Raw genomic sequence first — 19,125 nt, 5'->3', positions numbered from 1 at the left:
AGAGGTGCTCTGTGGAAGGTATTAAGAATATATGGTGTGGGAGGCAAGTTGTTAGAAGCAGTGAAAAGTTTTTATCGAGGATGTAAGGCATGTGTACGTGTAGGAAGAGAGGAAAGTGATTGGTTCTCAGTGAATGTAGGTTTGCGGCAGGGGTGTGTGATGTCTCCATGGTTGTTTAATTTGTTTATGGATGGGGTTGTTAGGGAGGTGAATGCAAGAGTTTTGGAAAGAGGGGCAAGTATGAAGTCTGTTGGGGATGAGAGAGCTTGGGAAGTGAGTCAGTTGTTGTTCGCTGATGATACAGCGCTGGTGGCTGATTCATGTGAGAAACTGCAGAAGCTGGTGACTGAGTTTGGTAAAGTGTGTGAAAGAAGAAAGTTAAGAGTAAATGTGAATAAGAGCAAGGTTATTAGGTACAGTAGGGTTGAGGGTCAAGTCAATTGGGAGGTGAGTTTGAATGGAGGAAGTGAAGTGTTTTAGATATCTGGGAGTGGATCTGGCAGCGGATGGAACCATGGAAGCGGAAGTGGATCATAGGGTGGGGGAGGGGGCGAAAATTCTGGGAGCCTTGAAGAATGTGTGGAAGTCGAGAACATTATCTCAGAAAGCAAAAATGGGTATGTTTGAAGGAATAGTGGTTCCAACAATGTTGTATGGTTGCGAGGCGTGGGCTATGGATAGAGTTGTGCGCAGGAGGATGGATGTGCTGGAAATGAGATGTTTGAGGACAATGTGTGGTGTGAGGTGGTTTGATCGAGTAAGTAACGTAAGGGTAAGAGAGATGTGTGGAAATAAAAAGAGCGTGGTTGAGAGAGCAGAAGAGGGTGTTTTGAAATGGTTTGGGCACATGGAGAGAATGAGTGAGGAAAGATTGACCAAGAGGATATATGTGTCGGAGGTGGAGGGAACGAGGAGAAGAGGGAGACCAAATTGGAGGTGGAAAGATGGAGTGAAAAAGATTTTGTGTGATCGGGGCCTGAATATGCAGGAGGGTGAAAGGAGGGCAAGGAATAGAGTGAATTGGAGCGATGTGGTATACCGGGGTTGACGTGCTGTCAGTGGATTGAATCAAGGCATGTGAAGCGTATGGGGTAAACCATGGAAAGCTGTGTAGGTATGTATATTTGCGTGTGTGGACGTATGTATATACATGTGTATGGGGGTGGGTTGGGCCATTTCTTTCGTCTGTTTCCTTGCGCCACCTAGCAAACGCGGGAGACAGCGACAAAGCAAAAAAAAAAATTTCTAAATATCCTATGAATTTAATATATCTGACTTACCAAAAAGAATAAAGTTCTCTTTCTTTCCTCCTCCTTCTTCTTTTCATCCTGCCGTTCAAGTTCTTTCTGATCAACCCGTGTGGCAGGCTTAGTAGGTGTGGTGTTTGGTGTCGGTATCCGGGCAGCTGGTGATGAGGGACCTGGCCTCACTGGACTAGCAACAGGGGTTGTCTGTCCAAGGATACAAAGTCTGAGGGCAAGTTCTCATCTTATATATATTTCAAACATACATATTTTGTGCTAGCGTATTATCAAAAAGCCACAGGTAATGATCATGGACAGCTTTCAATTAGCCATTTCTGAGGCCACACTGCTATATATGAAACTCTGTAAATGAAATCTAATATCAAAGAAATTTGATAGTCAAAGGATGACTGTATTTAATAAATCTACAACAAGAGTAAATAGATAACATATAAGTTCTGTGAGACAACAATAAAGCTTGTCTGAACATCTGAGATTAATTCTCTAATAGCTCTCACTACTGTTACACAATGGGCCTGGGTGCCTAAAGAGGGTTTCATGTGATTAAATACAGGAGGTTTATACATTCATTTAAAACTATGCTTCACTTATATTCTAAACTGAAATGACAGAAATGCACATTGTGACATGTTTCACATATGCCCCACAGCACATAGAGACGTTCAGTCACACCAAAAGCAGCACTTAGCAGAGATGACTTTCAACTAAAGTTACCCAGCTACACAGAAGTGTTCACTGCAAGTGATCGACTAAAAACAGGATTTCAATAAAATTTGGGAGTTGCGTACTCATTTTTACAAAATAACCTTGCCTCTGCAGAATTATTCATGGGCCCAGCAACTAAATTTCACTCATGCATAATCATCTTTAGATGCTAGTTTAAAAAAAATGACCCAATGGTACTTTATACTTAGGGCCCATTAATTACCCTCTCCCTTTAATGCCCCCTCACCAAATTCAGTTCAACAGTATTGTTGCTGCTGAATGTGCCTAGCTGCAATAGATGAACCATTGTCTACAATCAAGACTACAGAAGACCTACAACCACCAGTGGAACATGCCCAGCACCACTCTTCCTGTCGTAAAGTTGACAGACTTTCCCTGTTCCTGAGTAAAACACAACCCTGAACTATCCACACCAACCTCGCTGGACCATGGATCATACCCAAACACTTTACACATTAACACACATTTTTCCTCTTTGAGGGGAAATGGCCCTGTCATCATCTATTTATGAAAGATGGTGACATTACCCCCTAAGCCTGGACCACCAACACACCTCTTACCATAGTCCAAAACACCTATCACCAAAAAGATATACTCTATCAGATAATGCAACTGCACTCACTGGTATTTCCCCCACCGCATATCACTGTCATCCATTAAAGACTACTCAGAACACTGGAAGTGCATCAACAACTCAAACAGTAACTCTCAAAACCCCCTCACTTCAAGCATAAACACCCAACAAACAGCAGCAAAATGCACACTCTTGCTCTTCATAAATAAACCCGAGTGTGTCTGTGTGTGTGTGAGTCTGTGTCTGTTCCATGTGCCTCAATGTCAGTGGCATCAGAAACAAACTGAAAACAAATGGATGATTTTCTAGACAGGAGAAATTACCTAAATGACAGATTAAAATTCTAAGGGAATGAGTTATTGTGAAATATCTCATATTTCTATGAATAAACTGTCTTAGACAGAGGGATAGGTAGACTCTTTGCATCTAGACTTTGAGAAAGCATTTGGCATTATCTATAATAGTTAAAATTAAAGAGATGGAGCCCCACGAGTGTAAAAAACTATTCCATTACAGTACACATAGATAAATAGGTAACTAACTATTCCTTTATGTATAATTGTCTCAGGAACAATTTCAAAGAAAAGAGTCTTGGTGTTACCAAGGATCTCTTTCCAGAGGCTCATGCAGCCCAAAGATGACCTAATTCCAAAGGTAGGGAAACGTGAACTCCCTTGGAGCAAGTTCTTTGATTACTCCCAAAAACCTAACCTCGTCAAAAGTAACTTTTCACCTGCAGTGTAACCTCAAGCAGGCGGAGTCTGGCACAACCACACATGCATATATACACAGATGAAGGAGAATGAGGTTCTTACACTCAAAGTGCTATGAATAACAGGGCACTAAAACTAGTAAAGTTAAAGCATGATTGTCACCTGAGGAGCAGCAGCTGGAGAAGAAGCACGGACTACAGTTGGAGTCGTCTGGTTGTTACCAGTACTCAAAACCTAAAAATCAAAGAGCCACTGGTATCAAGTCACATACAAACACTTTATAATAACTGTCATAAAATGAAAATGACAGACCCAATACAAAAATTTTTCAAAGGTAAACAGACTAACAAAACTGAGTATTCTGGTAAGGAGGAAATTCTATAAAAAAAAAATATGAGGGACATTATAGTGTCCAAAAAAAACCTCGTCTATCTCCCAATATATCTTCAAAATTGATGTCACACATTTCATTATTTTGTCACCTCTACCTTGGTCTTGATTAACATTTGCAAATGTCAGGGGAAAAATCTTAGCACAAAGTGGATCCATCTCTGGATGATACTGACAACCCTCAATTTGATGACAATGTCTACATGCCCTGATGTGTTCTATGGATTTCTGGTCATTATTCCTAGAGGTAAGGGGATATTGCAGGGCAGAAAAGCAACATCGTACAACACGACTTTCCTCCGGCTGCCAATTCTTCCCAGCTAGGGCCAAGGGATGCACAGCAGTTGATGCAACCATCTATGCCCCATATAATCACCAGAGTAACTCTCTTATGCATATAAATCACAAGAAAAGGTAATACTATCATAAAACAGTTTTACCATACCTGTGTTACACTAAAACCATTATATTACATTATACTTCCCATATCTTATCCCTGGGGATAGGGGAGAAAGAATACTTCCCACGTATTCCCTGCGTGTCGTAGAAGGCGACTAAAAGGGGAGAGAGCGGGGGGCTGGAAATCCTCCCCTCTCATTATTTTTTTTTAATTTTCCAAAAGAAGGAACAAGGAAGGGGGCCAGGTGAGGATATTCCCTCAAAGGCCCAGTTCTCTGTTCTTAACGCTACCTCGCTAACGCGGGAAATGGCGAATAGTTTGAAAGAAAGACTTCCCATATCTGTGTTGTACTAAAACCATTACATTACAGTATACTTCCAACAATTTCATACCTATGCACATGGGGATTTTTTTTCTAAGGTTGTTTACATTCAAACCATAAATGCAAGCAAAATTCTAAAACCTCCACAACATACCTTGTCACTTACACTAACTAATGAAATGATAAAAAAAATGAAAAGATAAAAAGCAATATAAAAAACTAAAAAGTGTGAAAACAATCTTGGATGAAGTTTATTAATCCATTTTTTCAGGTTATCCACATTATTACTAACATTCAATTTCAAATTTCATGAATGTAGAGCTTAAAAGTGTTTTTTTCTTTAATGATACAAAAAACTTATTGTATTTAACTGTTTTCTTTCTGGAGAAAACATGAGTTGATTCATGTCATCAAAAATATTTCTTCTTTTCTGGTTTTAGGTGAACAAGCAACCAATTCTGCATAAATGTCGATGGTTTCATACGAAAATGCTAACAGTCTTAACATAAAACTATATATGCTAATGTGGCATGAGAGTGGATGAACGCCTCTTGACAAAAGTGCTCTATTCTGCCATATCATGATAACCTTTAACATATTCAATTAACAGACAGAACACGTTTCATGAAAATATGCTCTGAAAGAATAAGAGGTAAATAAACAAGTCCTTTCTATTCAACACATTAATATCCTTATTTTTACGTAACATACCAGTGCAAACGCAGTAACATTCACATAGAAGTAATCTGTCTGTGCATTCAGATTTAATGTACACAAATGATAGGGCAAGTCAATGCTCCCATGCCTTCCTCAGTAGCTCAGAATTAAGGTCCCAGCTTTTCTTCACAGAACATGTGAAAAACTCACCCTGCAGCTTAGAACCGAGTGAATGTCATTTTCCAATATCTAAAGTATCAGAGTCCTTCACCACCCAAGAATTACATAGGGAGAAAACTGAGTGCAATTAAGGAAATTTCTTTCATATGCATGAGTTCACCAAGGACTCCCCATTTCCTTCTTTAGTAATCTCACTAAAATAAATTTTGAAGTCGCTTAATTTTTCACATTTCTCATAAGAACTTCTTCACTTTCCTCACCAAATAAAATAATTTAGGTCATTCAATAAACTACATGTTTTCTATGTAGTCACTGTGTTCACATGAACTTAAGGAAGACAGCTGTGTACTTTTATCAAGGTTATGGGGGTACTGTCCTTGGATAGTAGAATCATTTCCCATACCTTCTCGGCACTAAAGGCTAAAAAGTGGCACCAGAGTTTTCTAGTCATGTAGGCTCTTTTTGTAATGGCCACCCCCTTGATGGAGTCTAAAGGGAACAGGTGACAGAGATATAGATAGAACAGACAGACAGATAGATAAATAGATAGATATATAGACAGATAGCCTTCTCAGTAATTAAGGAAAACTCTACAAGCTACATATGGTGTGATGAGTCAGCTGGATATTTAAAGAGGCAGGAAAAATTGGCCAAGTGCTGTTGGCTGCTGTTTTTTAAGAGCAAAAGATTTACTGTTGGAAATCACCTGAGGGTTAATTAGATGATTAACTTATCGCTGTAACAGAAAACTTACCTGAGTCTGTGGTCTGGGATTACTAGTAGGAAGAGGAAGTCTAAGTACAGGCCGTCCCCCAGCCCCAGTTGTAATCATAGATCCCTGCAGACCCTTCAAACCTTGAAGCCGCTGAAGTAGGGCTGCTGCTGCACTACCACTAACACCTGAAGGGACCAATACATAAAAAGGCCACCATTTCTTGGTTCTAGATCTAAAAAAAAAAAAAGTGATAACCAACACACATATACACACTGAAATAACTCAGTGAGAACTAAACATCCACCCTTCCAAATCAGTATTAAATTTCCAATGAGGACTAAACATCCACCCTCCCAAATTAGTATTAAACTCCAACCGAATAGACATACACCTGTCAGGAAGAACAATTTCCCAGACAAACTCAAGTTACAATGTCCAGTCTACAGGACATCAACCATCCTTACAACACTACAAACACCATTTCAACATAACCCAACATCTTCATGCCCACTTTGCAACTACCATAAGAAAGACAACGAGCACTCACCGCTCAACTGCCCAGCACTATCTGCACATAAACATACACACATCACTACACTTGGTGAACTAAGGTGCCTACTGTTGAACATGGCCAGCATCCTGAATGATGCAGGAGTTTCATAAAGATAGAAGGGATTCTTGGGGCAGGAATGATCAAGTCTATAACCACTATATAACTAACCACTAAACCTAAAGCAGAAATAAAAGGCTTACTTTTGCTTCACATTTCAGTCACCTCTACTCACAGATCCCTTACTCCAACAAACAAAACACTATCAAAAGCATACACATTGAAATAACCTACTTAGCACTAAATAACTGACCTCCCAACTCATTCTTAAAACTACAACCCACCAGATGTACAACTAACAAAAACCACATTCCCTGGACAAACAAAGGTCACACTCTCCCACTTATGCTCTAGACATCACCCTTCATTACAAACACGTTTCAAAATATCCCAAGCCCCTTCAAGCCTTAAAACACTGAGGTCAGTCAGTACATTTGAAAATGAGGCCTCAACAAAGGAACAACCCAAAAACTTCATGGAGCTGATGTGGTACAGTATCTGGTCACTGCAGATGTATAAATATACAAATTTTCTTTCAATACTCTTAAAAAATAGAGAAAAAGTGTCATAATCAACTTTTGAGCCTGAAAAATATGTAAACTTCTTAAGAAAGCTTTAAAAGATGTTCTAGGAACATGTCAAAGTTTTACAAAACAATCCTGCTCTGGCCTAGAGAAGAGAAAAAAGTAAACTTTTAAGAAAAAGTTTCCCTCAACACCATACAAAAACTATAACCATGTAAGGACTTGTAGGGCATGTGTAACTTCTTAAACATTTCACTTGAGTGAAAAAAGCCAACTTTCATCTGTATCTGACCACACTGTTTTCCCATAATAAAATACTATTCCTTATTCACATCTATGTGATGATGAAATTCTCAGCTTCCATTCCCATTATCCACATCACTATTTATCCCTTCATACCTTGAGGTAATGTTGGGTTAGTTGGCTTCTGCACAGGTGTTGTAGTCAGAAGAAGCTGGCCTGATGATGTCTGAAGAAGTTGAAGTCCCCCCACAGCAGAGGTTCCAGGAATTGGCGCTCCCGCCACTGTTGCACTTGCAGATCCCAGACCTGTTCGCTGCGGCATCACCAAACGTGGACCTTGAGGGGTCTGTTGCACTACCATTCCTCCCCCACCAGTTCCACTGACTGGTACTTGGATCGCTGAAACATCAAATCTATAATCATAAATTAAGCAGGACAGCTAAAGCTAAATGTAATAATCTTTATGTACCTGCTTGCCATTTCCAACCTAAGCAGGCAATATCAGGAACAGGTGTTTAAGCCTTAGAGGGAAAAATCCTCACTTGGCTGCTCCTTCTATTCCTTCTCTCGGAAATGAATAATACAGGAGGGGAAGATTTCTATTTCCCCTACTCCTGACTCTGCTGCCTTCCACAACATGCAGGAGATATACAAGTGCTATTCTTTCTCTCCTATACTAAGGATACAATGTAAAAATATTAATATATACTTTCCCTCATGCATATTCACCATTTCCTGCATAAGCGAGGTAGACTTAAGAATTGAGGACTAAGCCTCAGAGGGAATATCCTCACTTGGCCCCCTTCTCTGTTCCTTCATTTGGAAAATCAAAAAATGGTAGGGGAGGATTTCCAGCCTTCCCGCTCCCTCCCCTTTTAGTCGCCTTCTATGGCACACAGGGAATATGTGGGAAGTATTCTTTCTTCCCATCCCCAAGTACATTTTACTTATTCATTTTGCTTTGTCGCTGTCTCCCGCGTTTGCAAGGTAGCGCAAGGAAACAGACGAAAGAAATGGCCCAACCCACCCCCATACACATGTATATACATACACGTCCACACATGCAAATATACATACCTATACATCTCAATGTACACATATATGTACACACACAGACATCTACATATATACACATGTACATAATTCATACTGTCTGCCTTTATTTATTCCCATCGCCACCTCGCCACACATGGAATAACATCCCCCTCCCCCCTCATGTGTGCAAGGTAGCGCTAGGAAAAGACAACAAAGGCCCCATTCGTTCACATTCAGTCTCTAGCTGTCATGTAATAATGCCCAAAACCACAGCTCCCTTTCCACATCCAGGCCCCACAGAGCTTTCCATGGTTTACCCCATACGCTTCACATGCCCTGATTCAATCCACTGACAGCACATCGACCCCGGTATACCACATCGATCCAAGTCACTATATTCCTTGCCCGCCTTTCACCCTTCTGCACGTTCAGGCCCCGATCACTCAAAATCTTTTTCACTCCATCTTTGCACCTCCAATTTGGTCTCCCACTTCTCCTCGTTCCCTCCACCTCCGACACATATATCCTCTTGGTCAATCTTTCCTCACTCATTCTCTCCATGAGCCCAAACCATTTCAAAACATCCTCTTCTGCTCTCTCAACCACGCTCTTTTTATTTCCACACATCTCTCTTACCCTTACATTACTTACTCGATCAAACCACCTCACACCACATATTGTCCTCAAACATCTCATTTCCAGCACATCCACCCTCCTGCACATAACTCTATCCATAGCCCACGCCTCGCAACCATACAACATTATTGGAACCACTATTCCTTCAAACATACCCATTTTTGCTTTCCGAGATAATGTTCTCGACTTCCACACATTCTTCAAGGCTCCCAGGATTTTCGCCCCTCCCCAATCCTATGATTCACTTCCGCTTCCATAGTTCCATCCGCGGCCAGATCCACTCCCAGATAACTAAAACACTTTACTTCCTCCAGTTTTTCTCCATTCAAACTTACCTCCCAATTGACTTGACCCTCAACCCTACTGTACCTAATAACCTTGCTCTTATTCACATTTACTCTTATATGTATGTATATATTTTTTTATACTATTCGCCATTTCCCATGTTAGCAAGGTAGCGTTACGAATGGAGGACTGAACCTTTGAGGAAATATCCTCACTTGGCCCCCTTCTCTGTTCCTGCTTTTGCAAAATTAAAAACGAGAGGGGAGGATTTCCAGCCCCCCCACTCCCTTCCCTTTTAAACGCCTTCTAAGTCACGTAGGGAATACACATATATATATACATAGGGGATAGGGGAGAAAGAATACTTCCCACGTATTCCCTGCGACTAAAAGGGGAGGGAGCAGGGGGCTGGAAATCCTCCCCTCGTTTTGTTTTTTTTTTTCCAAAAGAAGGAACAGAGAAGGGGGCCAGGTGAGGATATTCCCTCAGAGGCCCAGTCCTCTGTTCTTAACGCTACCTTGCTAATGCGGGAAATGGCGAATAGTTTGAAAGAAAGAAAGAAATGTGAGTCATAGGGTGGGGGAGGGGGCAAAAGTTCTGGAAGCGTTGAAAAATGTGTGGAAGTCGAGAACGTTAATTTGGAAAGCAAAAATGGGTATGTCTGAAAGAATAGTGGTTCTGACAATGTTAAATGGTTGTGAGGCGTGGGCTATTGATAGAGTTGTGCGGAGGAGGGTGGATGTGCGGGAAATGAGATGTTTGAGGACAATATGTGCTGGGAAGTGGTTTGAATGAGTAAGTAATGAAAGGGTAAGAGAGATGTGTGGTGATAAAGAGTGTGGTTGAGAGAGTAGAAGAGGGTGTATCGAAATGGTTTGGTCACATGGAGAGAATGTGTGAGGAAAGATTGACAAAGAGGATATATGTGTCAGTGGTAAAGGGAATGAAGAGAAGTGGGAGACCAAATTGGAGGTGGGAAGATGGAGTGAAAAAGATTTTAAGTAATCAGGGCCTGAACATGCAGGAGGGTGAAAGGCGTGCAAGGAAAAGAGTGAACTGGAACGATGTGGTATAACGGTGTCGGCGTGCTGTCAATGGATTGAACCAGGGCATGTGAAGCATCTGGGGTAAACCATGGAAAGTTTTGTGGGGCCTGGATGTGAAAAAGGAGCTGTGGTTTCAGTGCATTATACATGACAGCAAGAGACTGAGTGTGAACGAATGTGGCCTTTGTTGTCTTTTCCTAGTGCTACCTTGTGCACATGCAGGGGGAGGGGGTTGAAATTTCATGTGTGGCACGGTGGCGACGGGAATGAATAAGGGCAGACAGTATGAATTATGTATATGTTTATATATGTACATGTCTGTGTGTGTATATATATGTATACGTTGAGATGTATAGGTATGTATATGAGCGTGTGTGGACATGTATGTATATCCACGTGTACATATATACACCACCTCGACCAAAACACCCTATATCTGCCACTCTATCATCAAACACATTCAACAAACCTTCAAAATACTCACTCAATCTCCTTCTCATATCACCACTACTTGCATATATGTACATGTGTATATATGTACATATATACACATGTACATATTCATACTTGTGATGTTTCCTGTGGGGTGGGGTAACAACAGGAATCCAAAATCTTTTTAACCTCTTACTGCTTCATCGCACTGCTTACTTGGCTTTTGGTCATCACTCATAAAAATACTTGTTTTTTCTTCATTTACCTTATGTAGCTCAACACTGGGCCTGCTCTACACAAGCTGCATCTTATGACCAAAATGCATGAGTGGGTTCACTGATGAGCTTGCCAAAATGTACAGCACCTAGTTCTTTCAGGTGTAGGTTGTCCTTTGTAAACATAACAGACTGCATGTAAAAATCCTGCTACAAGTACATGAATTTCACTCCCTCCTTAGGAAGAAGAAATAAATATAATAATAACGTGCCAATCCTGGATAATGCTCCTAAAACTATCGTCAACATTGTCTGTAAAACAATGAATAAGCAGGAGAGATTTCTCATGAAGCTCTGGTTTTTTCCCTAAGTGTATTATCATTTCTAGTTACATGACAAACTGTGTATTATTGTCAGTTCCATCAAAGATCTTCCTTATGGTTTCAGCCACATCATCTACCATGACACAAAACTTCTCCAACTAACCTAAGAAGACAGTCACCAGTCAGCCTAACCTCCTGTTCATTGTCCTTGAAATCATCTAAAGCCTGCAAACAATTACTAGTTATTACTTGCAACAATGACACACTTTTGAGGGCCACAGCATCTTGTTGCACTACTTGGAGAGGTCAGTTTATTTCCAGGCTACTTAAACCGTTAATGTGCTTTCTGGTACAAAACAAAGCTAAGGACACACACACTTCACTAACATGCACTTTTTTCCTTTCCAACTTGATCGCCATTTCCTGTGTTAGAGGAGTAGCACCAGGAACTGATGAAAAATAGCTGCTTCTGGTCACGTCCACTCTCTAGCTGTCATGTGTAATGCACTGCAACCACAGCTCCCTACCACAACCACACCCCACAACTTACCATGGTTCACCCTAGATGCTTCACATGCCCTGGTTCAGTCCACTGACAACACGTCATATACAACTATCACTGCATTTAGAAGAGTATATTCCTATTTCCATGTAAATTAAATCAATAAAGGAGCAGTGATTACTTAAGAATCAATTTAATTCTTAGCCAATATAAGACACGAAATTCAAGCCAATAAAGCTAACCTCTCCTGGATATTACCAAACTTCCATTCTCACCTTTTATTGTTCCTCCTTGTTGAACTAGCTGCACACGCATTCCTCCAGCATGCAAGTTGGTAGTGGCTGCAGCCATAGTAGTTGTTTGTGGTAAGGGTGCACGTACTGCTCCAACTGGAGTTGGTGCTCTTGGGGTGCTTGCTGGTGAAGTGCCAGTCTTGGGTACACTTTGACTAGATGGCCTAACATGAAGTTTGATCTTTCCAGCCGGACACCTTAAAAAAGGTAAACAGTAGTAGACTTGATTGATTGTTAATAAAAAATTCTATGTATGATATACCAATATTTACCACCATATTCAAGTACCAGCAAAGCGACATGTGAGACTGGTAGATGTTCATTCACAGGATTCACTGATCACACTACAAACTACTGAGGTCTATGATATAACAGGCCAGGGGTGATGTGGCACCTAAAGACCTCTCATCTGCATTTATACAATAACCATCTGTAACTGTAGCTCAAGCCTTTACTGTTAAGAATCAAGAAACGTTTCTCCCCAAAAAAAGGGAAATAGAATGAAAAGAAAAATAATGGGATAGCTACATTACTCTGACTCTGAGTCAACTACTTCTTCACTCTTAAAGACTAACATTTCTCACCTACATACAGAACTTTTGAGAATCCATGAACATATACATATGAAAGAGGACAGACTTTCAAAACACTAAGGAAATCCAAAGAAAGAACCTATTCTTAGAGAAAACTAAGCCCCATTCTAGGCCATCCTCCTCCAAAAACTGCAAGCTTAACCCACTGGGCACTGTGGTCACACATATATGTCCTGCATGAGGTGAATGAGGGATGCATATATATAATACATCCTGAAATTCTGAACCACTGTTTGAATAGTCACATGATTTCCAACAGCATAAACAGATGCCATATGTAACCCCATCACTCAAAATCTTTTTCACTCCATCCTTCTATCTCCAGTTTGGTCCCTCCCCCCAATTCTCCTTGTTCTCTCCTCTTCCATGAACTTCTTTTTCAACCTTTTCTTATTCATTCTTTCCATACATCAAGACCATTTTAGCATACCCTCTTCCGCTCTCTCAACCACACTCTTTTTGTTACCACATCTTTCTTACCCTTTCATTACTTACTATATCAAATCACCTCATACCACATTTTGTCCTCAAACATTAAATTTCCATCACATCCACCCTCTGCCCAGCGCATGCCTCGCATACATGTAATATTGTTGGGATTCCTATTCCTTCAAACATACCCATTTTTGCCCTCCCACGTAACATTCTCTTTCCACACATTCTTCATCGCTTCCAGAACTTTTGCCCCATCCCCACCCTATGGCTCACTTTCGCTTCCTTGGTTCCATTCACTGCCATGTCCACTCCTAGATGTCTACAATACTTAATCCAATTTTTCTCCATTCAAACTTACATCCCAACTAACCTGCCACTCAACCCTGCTAAACCTAATAACCTTACTTTTATACACATTTATTCTACAATCAGAGCAGTATCACTAGAAAACATTACATGACTAACTTCTCAAGCCCTCTCATCCCCAACAGACTGCTTACTTGCCCCTCTCTCCAATTCTCTCGCATTTACCTCCCTCACCACCCCATCCATAAACAAAAATGAACAGCTTTAGTGGCATCACACACCCTGCCACAGACCAGCCTTCCCTTGGAACCACTCACTCTCCTCTCTTCCTACTTCTATACAAGCTGTACACCCTTGATAAAAACTTAACACTGCTTCTAGCAGCTTTCTTCCCACACCGTACATTCTTACGGCCTTCCACAAAGCATCTCTATCAACCCTATCATATGCCTTCTTCATATCAATAAATCCCACATATAGGTTGATCTGGTTTTCTAAGTATCTCTCATATACATTCTGTAAAGCAAACACCTGATCTTTGCATTCTCTACCTCTTCAGAAACTACACAGCTCCTCTTTCATCTGATCCTCTGTACATTCCCTTACCCTCTCAATCAATACCCTTCCATACAGCTTACCAAGTATACTCAACAAACTTATACACCCCAGTAGTTAGAACACTCACCTTCATCCCCCTTGCCTTTATACAATGGAACTAGACATGCATTTCACTAATCCTCAAGCACCTCACCATGATCCATACATACTTTGAAAATCCTTTCCAGCCAATCAACAAAAAAGCCATCCTTGGTGCCTGTGTTCTCACATAAATACAGTATCTTTTATGTCAAATCATGGCAGATAAGAGTTGTATCAGCGCTGCATATGCTGTGAGATTCAGGAAACACCTCAGCATTGCTGAAAAGCTGAAAATGACTGAATTACAGATGTGGAGAGAATAGCTTTTGCCTCAATCAAGCCCCATTTCTGACCAGGAGGTGATTCACATAACTCTTAGTGATCCTGTAGCTATTTTCTTCTAATTCTGAGTAGTCTTTGCAACTCCTTGGACACCTCCAGCCTCAAAGGAATAAGGTAGGTTTCCATTAAATGTGTCAATAATTTCTTTATACTAATGTTCCTTGGAAAACTTTGGGATGTAATTGTATTTAACTTCTAACGGACCACCCTTCCCAAAACAGTTCAGAAAAATGGGGGTTTGCTGTAAAACCATCATTCTGATTAATTCAAAGACATGCCTACCAAATTATCTTAAATGACAGAATGAATTATGAAAGCCATGTTACCTAAAAATGAACCAAACAACAATCATGACAAATATCTTGAATATCAAAATAAATATAAGATCCAAACAAAAACTTTCTAAAGTTGTTCTACTGTCTCTTATTTTCAGAATACCTCACATCAAATAATTAGTAATATCCTACATAGATGAGATTTCAAACATATTAATGCTCACTTTGGAGGTGGATCTGCAGCAGAATCTATTTCCTCAATAAGACGGCGTGGGGCTTGGAACTTTCGGATGCGATGAGCAGCAAATGCAGTTAAACATAATTCCAAATCAGCCAAAAGGAAGTTTAGACTGAAGAGGTCTACATGCTGCAATTAGAAAGCAATGTTTAGTCAATTTTTCTTTTCTCACACCATTCAAACCATCCATCTATCCATGTACATTATAGTTCATTCTTGCTTGCCAATTTCCATACTCATTAGTGCCACAAGCTGAACAAAAACACATTAACTGCTTAAATCCAAACTCTAGCTGTCAGGTAAAATGCAAGAAAACCAGAGCCTACCATTTATAGCGAAGTTCCACAAACTAATTCCATGGTTCAGCCCACTCATAGCAAGTATCTACCTAACTATATCTCTGATGCCCATTCCTTTAGGAAACTCCCTCAAAGGGGTGGCCAGGGTAAAAGTCTCCAAAGCTGGTAAACTCTAGTGCCACTTCCTAGCCTTTAGTGCCTTAACCTTAACAGGTTACAGGATAGGGGGAAACTCTAGTTTAGTTTCCTAAGGATTCTACCTAATGTTACTACCGACTATTCCTACCTCATGTTCCAGCCTCCTACATCTACTTTAAGCTCCAGCCAAATATTCCTAACAACTATCTAAAGTTTAAAACTAACTTTCTGTCTAATGTTCCAACTTACTACCTCTATCTATTGGACCCATTATTTTGCCAAAAGGCAGGTCTAGCACAGGAAAATCCATAGTTACGAAGAATAAGTTGAGCAAATTAAGTGTTGTTGTGTGAGAAGGAGAGATTGTATATTTGTGGACAGAATGCCAGCAGTCTCCATGCAGATGAAATAGAAAAAAAAAGAAAAGGACAGTTATGTGGGTCACATGAGTGCAACTTGACAAATCATTGAAGTGTTGGCTCACTATGAAGCCATCACTAAACCTCTGATACCCAGAGGAATAGTACCAGTATTATTCCTTCCTGGTCAGTGGCTGCCTACCAACTATCTACCTATCTATCTATATCACTGATGCCTGTTCCCACCTGGAACTCCCACAAGGGGGTGGCCACGAAAATAGTCTCCAAACCTAGTGAACTTCAGTGGCACTTCTTAACTTTCAGTGCCTCACCCTTAACAGGCCACCAGCAGATAGTAACTACCTACCTTCTACAGCATGTAGTATACCACATACCATACTGCTCTAATTCACTGTATCCCATACAAACCTCTCACCTTCCTGTCTTTTCAGGCTACATCAACTCAAAGCCCCTTTCACTCATCCTCACATGTCCTTCTAAGTTTCCTCTTTCCATAGCTTCCTCTACTTCTGATGTGTAGATCCTTTTGGTCAGTCTTCCCTCATCTTTTCCATAGTTCCTAAGCACTTCAGCACATCCTGTTCAGCTCTCAATCAAATTGCATTTAATATCATATCTCAATCTTATACCACATTTGTTATGAGATTAATCCAGCTCACATCACATATTCTACTCAAGAATTTCCCAACACATGCACCCTCTTCTGTTCCTATGCATCCAGAGCCCTTCAAACATACCCACCATGGCCTAAAAGACAATTAACTCTGCTTTCATATAATCCTCAATCCACTCATTACCTTATCCCCCCCCCTCCCTGCCTGTATCACTTAAACTACCATGGTTCCATCTGCTGCCATATCTACTCCCACATACCTAAAACACTCCACTTCATCCAGGTTCTCCCAGTACAAACTCACACTCTAACTCATTCTGTCTCCCTCCCCTACAACACCATCTTACATAACTTTTATTCACATCAACTCTCAACTTCCTCCTTTCCTATTACTCTCACAAACCATGAAGCCAACTTCTGGAGTTTCTCTCATGTCTGCCATCAAGGCCACGTCACCTGCAAACAGCACAAGACTCAGCTCCCAAGCTCCTTCATACTGAAAACCTGCCCCTCTCTCCAAGACCTTTGCATTTATCTCACTCACCAGCTTATATGTGAACAGACTAAACGACCATAGTGATATCACACATCATTACTGTAAATGCAATTTCACAAGGGACCACTCACACTCTTAAACTACTACGCACACATGCGTCTTAATTTCCTAGCAAAAACTACTTACTGTTTTAGCACCTTTCCCCCTACACTATATACATGTAACACTTCCTACATGGCTCTTCTGTCACTCCTATCATACACTTTTGTCTAGGTATATAAATCCCACATACAATCCATCTCTTTCTCCATGTGCTTCTCACACATTTTTCAGGGCAAACATACGACCCACACATCCTCTACCACACCTAAAGAAAATTTGCTCCTCTACAATGTGATGTTCTATGCATTCTACCAACTTCTTAATCACCAGCCCCCTAAATAACTTACCAAGTAACTTCAAGACCCATACCTCTGCTATCAGAATATTCACTTTTGTCCACATTTACTATACATAAAGGCTTTATAGCATGCCAGTTTTGATTCTTTAGACACCTCCCCTTGGGCCATATATACAATGAAAAGCTTGACTAATGAATAAATGACATCCACCAATTTGCTTGAGTAACTTACTGTAAGGCCCATCCCATCCTGCCACTCTCCCACCCACACTATAACAGCAAGGCTTTCAGTCCCTCTTCTGCTTTCACTAAATAATTCATCATGACTATCTTGCTCCTCATGCCACAAAGTTCCACATACAAAACATCCACCATCTTCTCATCTAAAGCATTTACAGTCCCTCAAAATACTAATTCCATCTCACTTTCTCCTCTTCTTTGTCAGATAACACACTAAATCCATCTCATTTTCACCTCTTCTTTATCGGATAACTAAACATAAATTCCATGTATTGATATATTCTATAATTTCAATCCTAACTATATTCTCAAAGTCCATTTACTCTGCATCACTTGAATCTTACAGAATTAGGACAAGGTTCTAGTCACAACTATATATTTAACAATTGAAAAAGCATAAGATGTTCTGTGATTCCATACAACTGAAAGTACAGAAAAGATTTTCTACATGCCAACCTACTTTAAAGGTGGTAATGATGGAGAATGCTTAATACAGAATGAGACGCAAAAAGATTCAAATCTTCATACTTCCTACTCAGCAAACATATTTTTCAATCTATATTATTTACAAGTAAAGAGTACAACAAATAAGAAGCACACCTTGAATGGGTCATAGTCAGTGACGGTCCATACGATGGATGGTAGCTGGTAGTAGATGCCCTCCATCATAAAAGGAGACACAGTTGGGCGAGGTTCAAACAAGTTTGGATGATTGCACACCTTTCGTAATTGCATCAACACGTTTATCACGCTTAAGAAGTTACCTGATGCCAAGGTCTCTTTAGTTCTATAAGAGAGTTTACAAAATTCATGTCAATGCTTAACAAGATTAACTGAAAATCATATAAGACATTGTATATCTTTTTATAAGCAATGAGGTAAGGGCCTTAGGCTTTGGAGTGAAAAAGAATTTGAGTGATCAGGGCCTGAACATGCTCCTAGAACCTTCATCCCACCCTCACCCACCTTAAGACTGCTGTGTCCACTCCTAAGTATATAAAACACTTTATTTCCTCTAAACTTTCATCATTCAAACTCATATCCCTGTCACTCTGCCCTAATAGACCTAATGACCTTGCTTTTATTGCATAAGTTTATTGTCCCACTTATCAGTGAAGATAAAACCCACACTCATTTGAATTATCAGGTGCCAACCCCACCCAAACCATTGTCTCAAGTCATGATACCTAACCTTATGTTGCCGACCTTTCTTTACATTTTACATAAGTCTTTAATGTATCTAACTTTCTGTCATTTTCCTAAAGAGGCTCCTAAGCCATGGGCTGAAATAGAGAGCTCCCAGAATTATTCTTAACTTCCTCCCTTCACACACTCTCCCGAACTCATACATCAACTTCTGTAATTTTTCAATGGAATCTGCCATTTGTGCTGTGTCATTAGCCTCTGTAAACATTATATTCTTCTAACTCATCAAAATAAACAAAGGAATAAGGAAACTTACTTAGTTCTTGACATAAATTCTTCATATAAGTATCGCTGCCTCTTTGATAACCTGCACATTACTACATGTTCAAACTTCTTAGGCATTTGCTGCTCCACTTCAGACTTCAATCTTCTCAATATGAATGGTCTCAATACCTGGAATTCATTGATTTCCTTACTAAAAGTAAGTCAAATCCAACAC

The 19,125-nt window shown here is 40.2% G+C and overlaps 1 protein-coding gene across 9 annotated transcripts in view; it reads right to left on the bottom strand.

Moving 5' to 3' along the window:
• dom (domino helicase) overlaps positions 1-19,125 on the bottom strand; it is a 115,121-nt gene that overhangs the window by 46,494 nt on the left and 49,502 nt on the right. For all 9 annotated transcript variants that reach the window (XM_071658723.1, XM_071658726.1, XM_071658724.1 and 6 more), the window contains 8 exons: positions 18,943-19,079; positions 18,081-18,267; positions 14,901-15,043; positions 12,069-12,283; positions 7,476-7,718; positions 5,982-6,127; positions 3,441-3,512; positions 1,281-1,451 (listed from right to left, as the gene is read on the bottom strand). In XM_071658723.1, the coding sequence (XP_071514824.1) occupies positions 1,281-1,451; positions 3,441-3,512; positions 5,982-6,127; positions 7,476-7,718; positions 12,069-12,283; positions 14,901-15,043; positions 18,081-18,267; positions 18,943-19,079 (1,314 nt within the window). The remainder of the gene's footprint in view (positions 1-1,280; positions 1,452-3,440; positions 3,513-5,981; positions 6,128-7,475; positions 7,719-12,068; positions 12,284-14,900; positions 15,044-18,080; positions 18,268-18,942; positions 19,080-19,125) is intronic.

This window comes from Panulirus ornatus, chromosome 67 (genome assembly GCF_036320965.1).
Source record: "Panulirus ornatus isolate Po-2019 chromosome 67, ASM3632096v1, whole genome shotgun sequence".
Lineage (NCBI taxonomy): Eukaryota > Metazoa > Arthropoda > Malacostraca > Decapoda > Palinuridae > Panulirus > Panulirus ornatus.
This window is presented reverse-complemented; position numbering and strand designations above follow the sequence as displayed.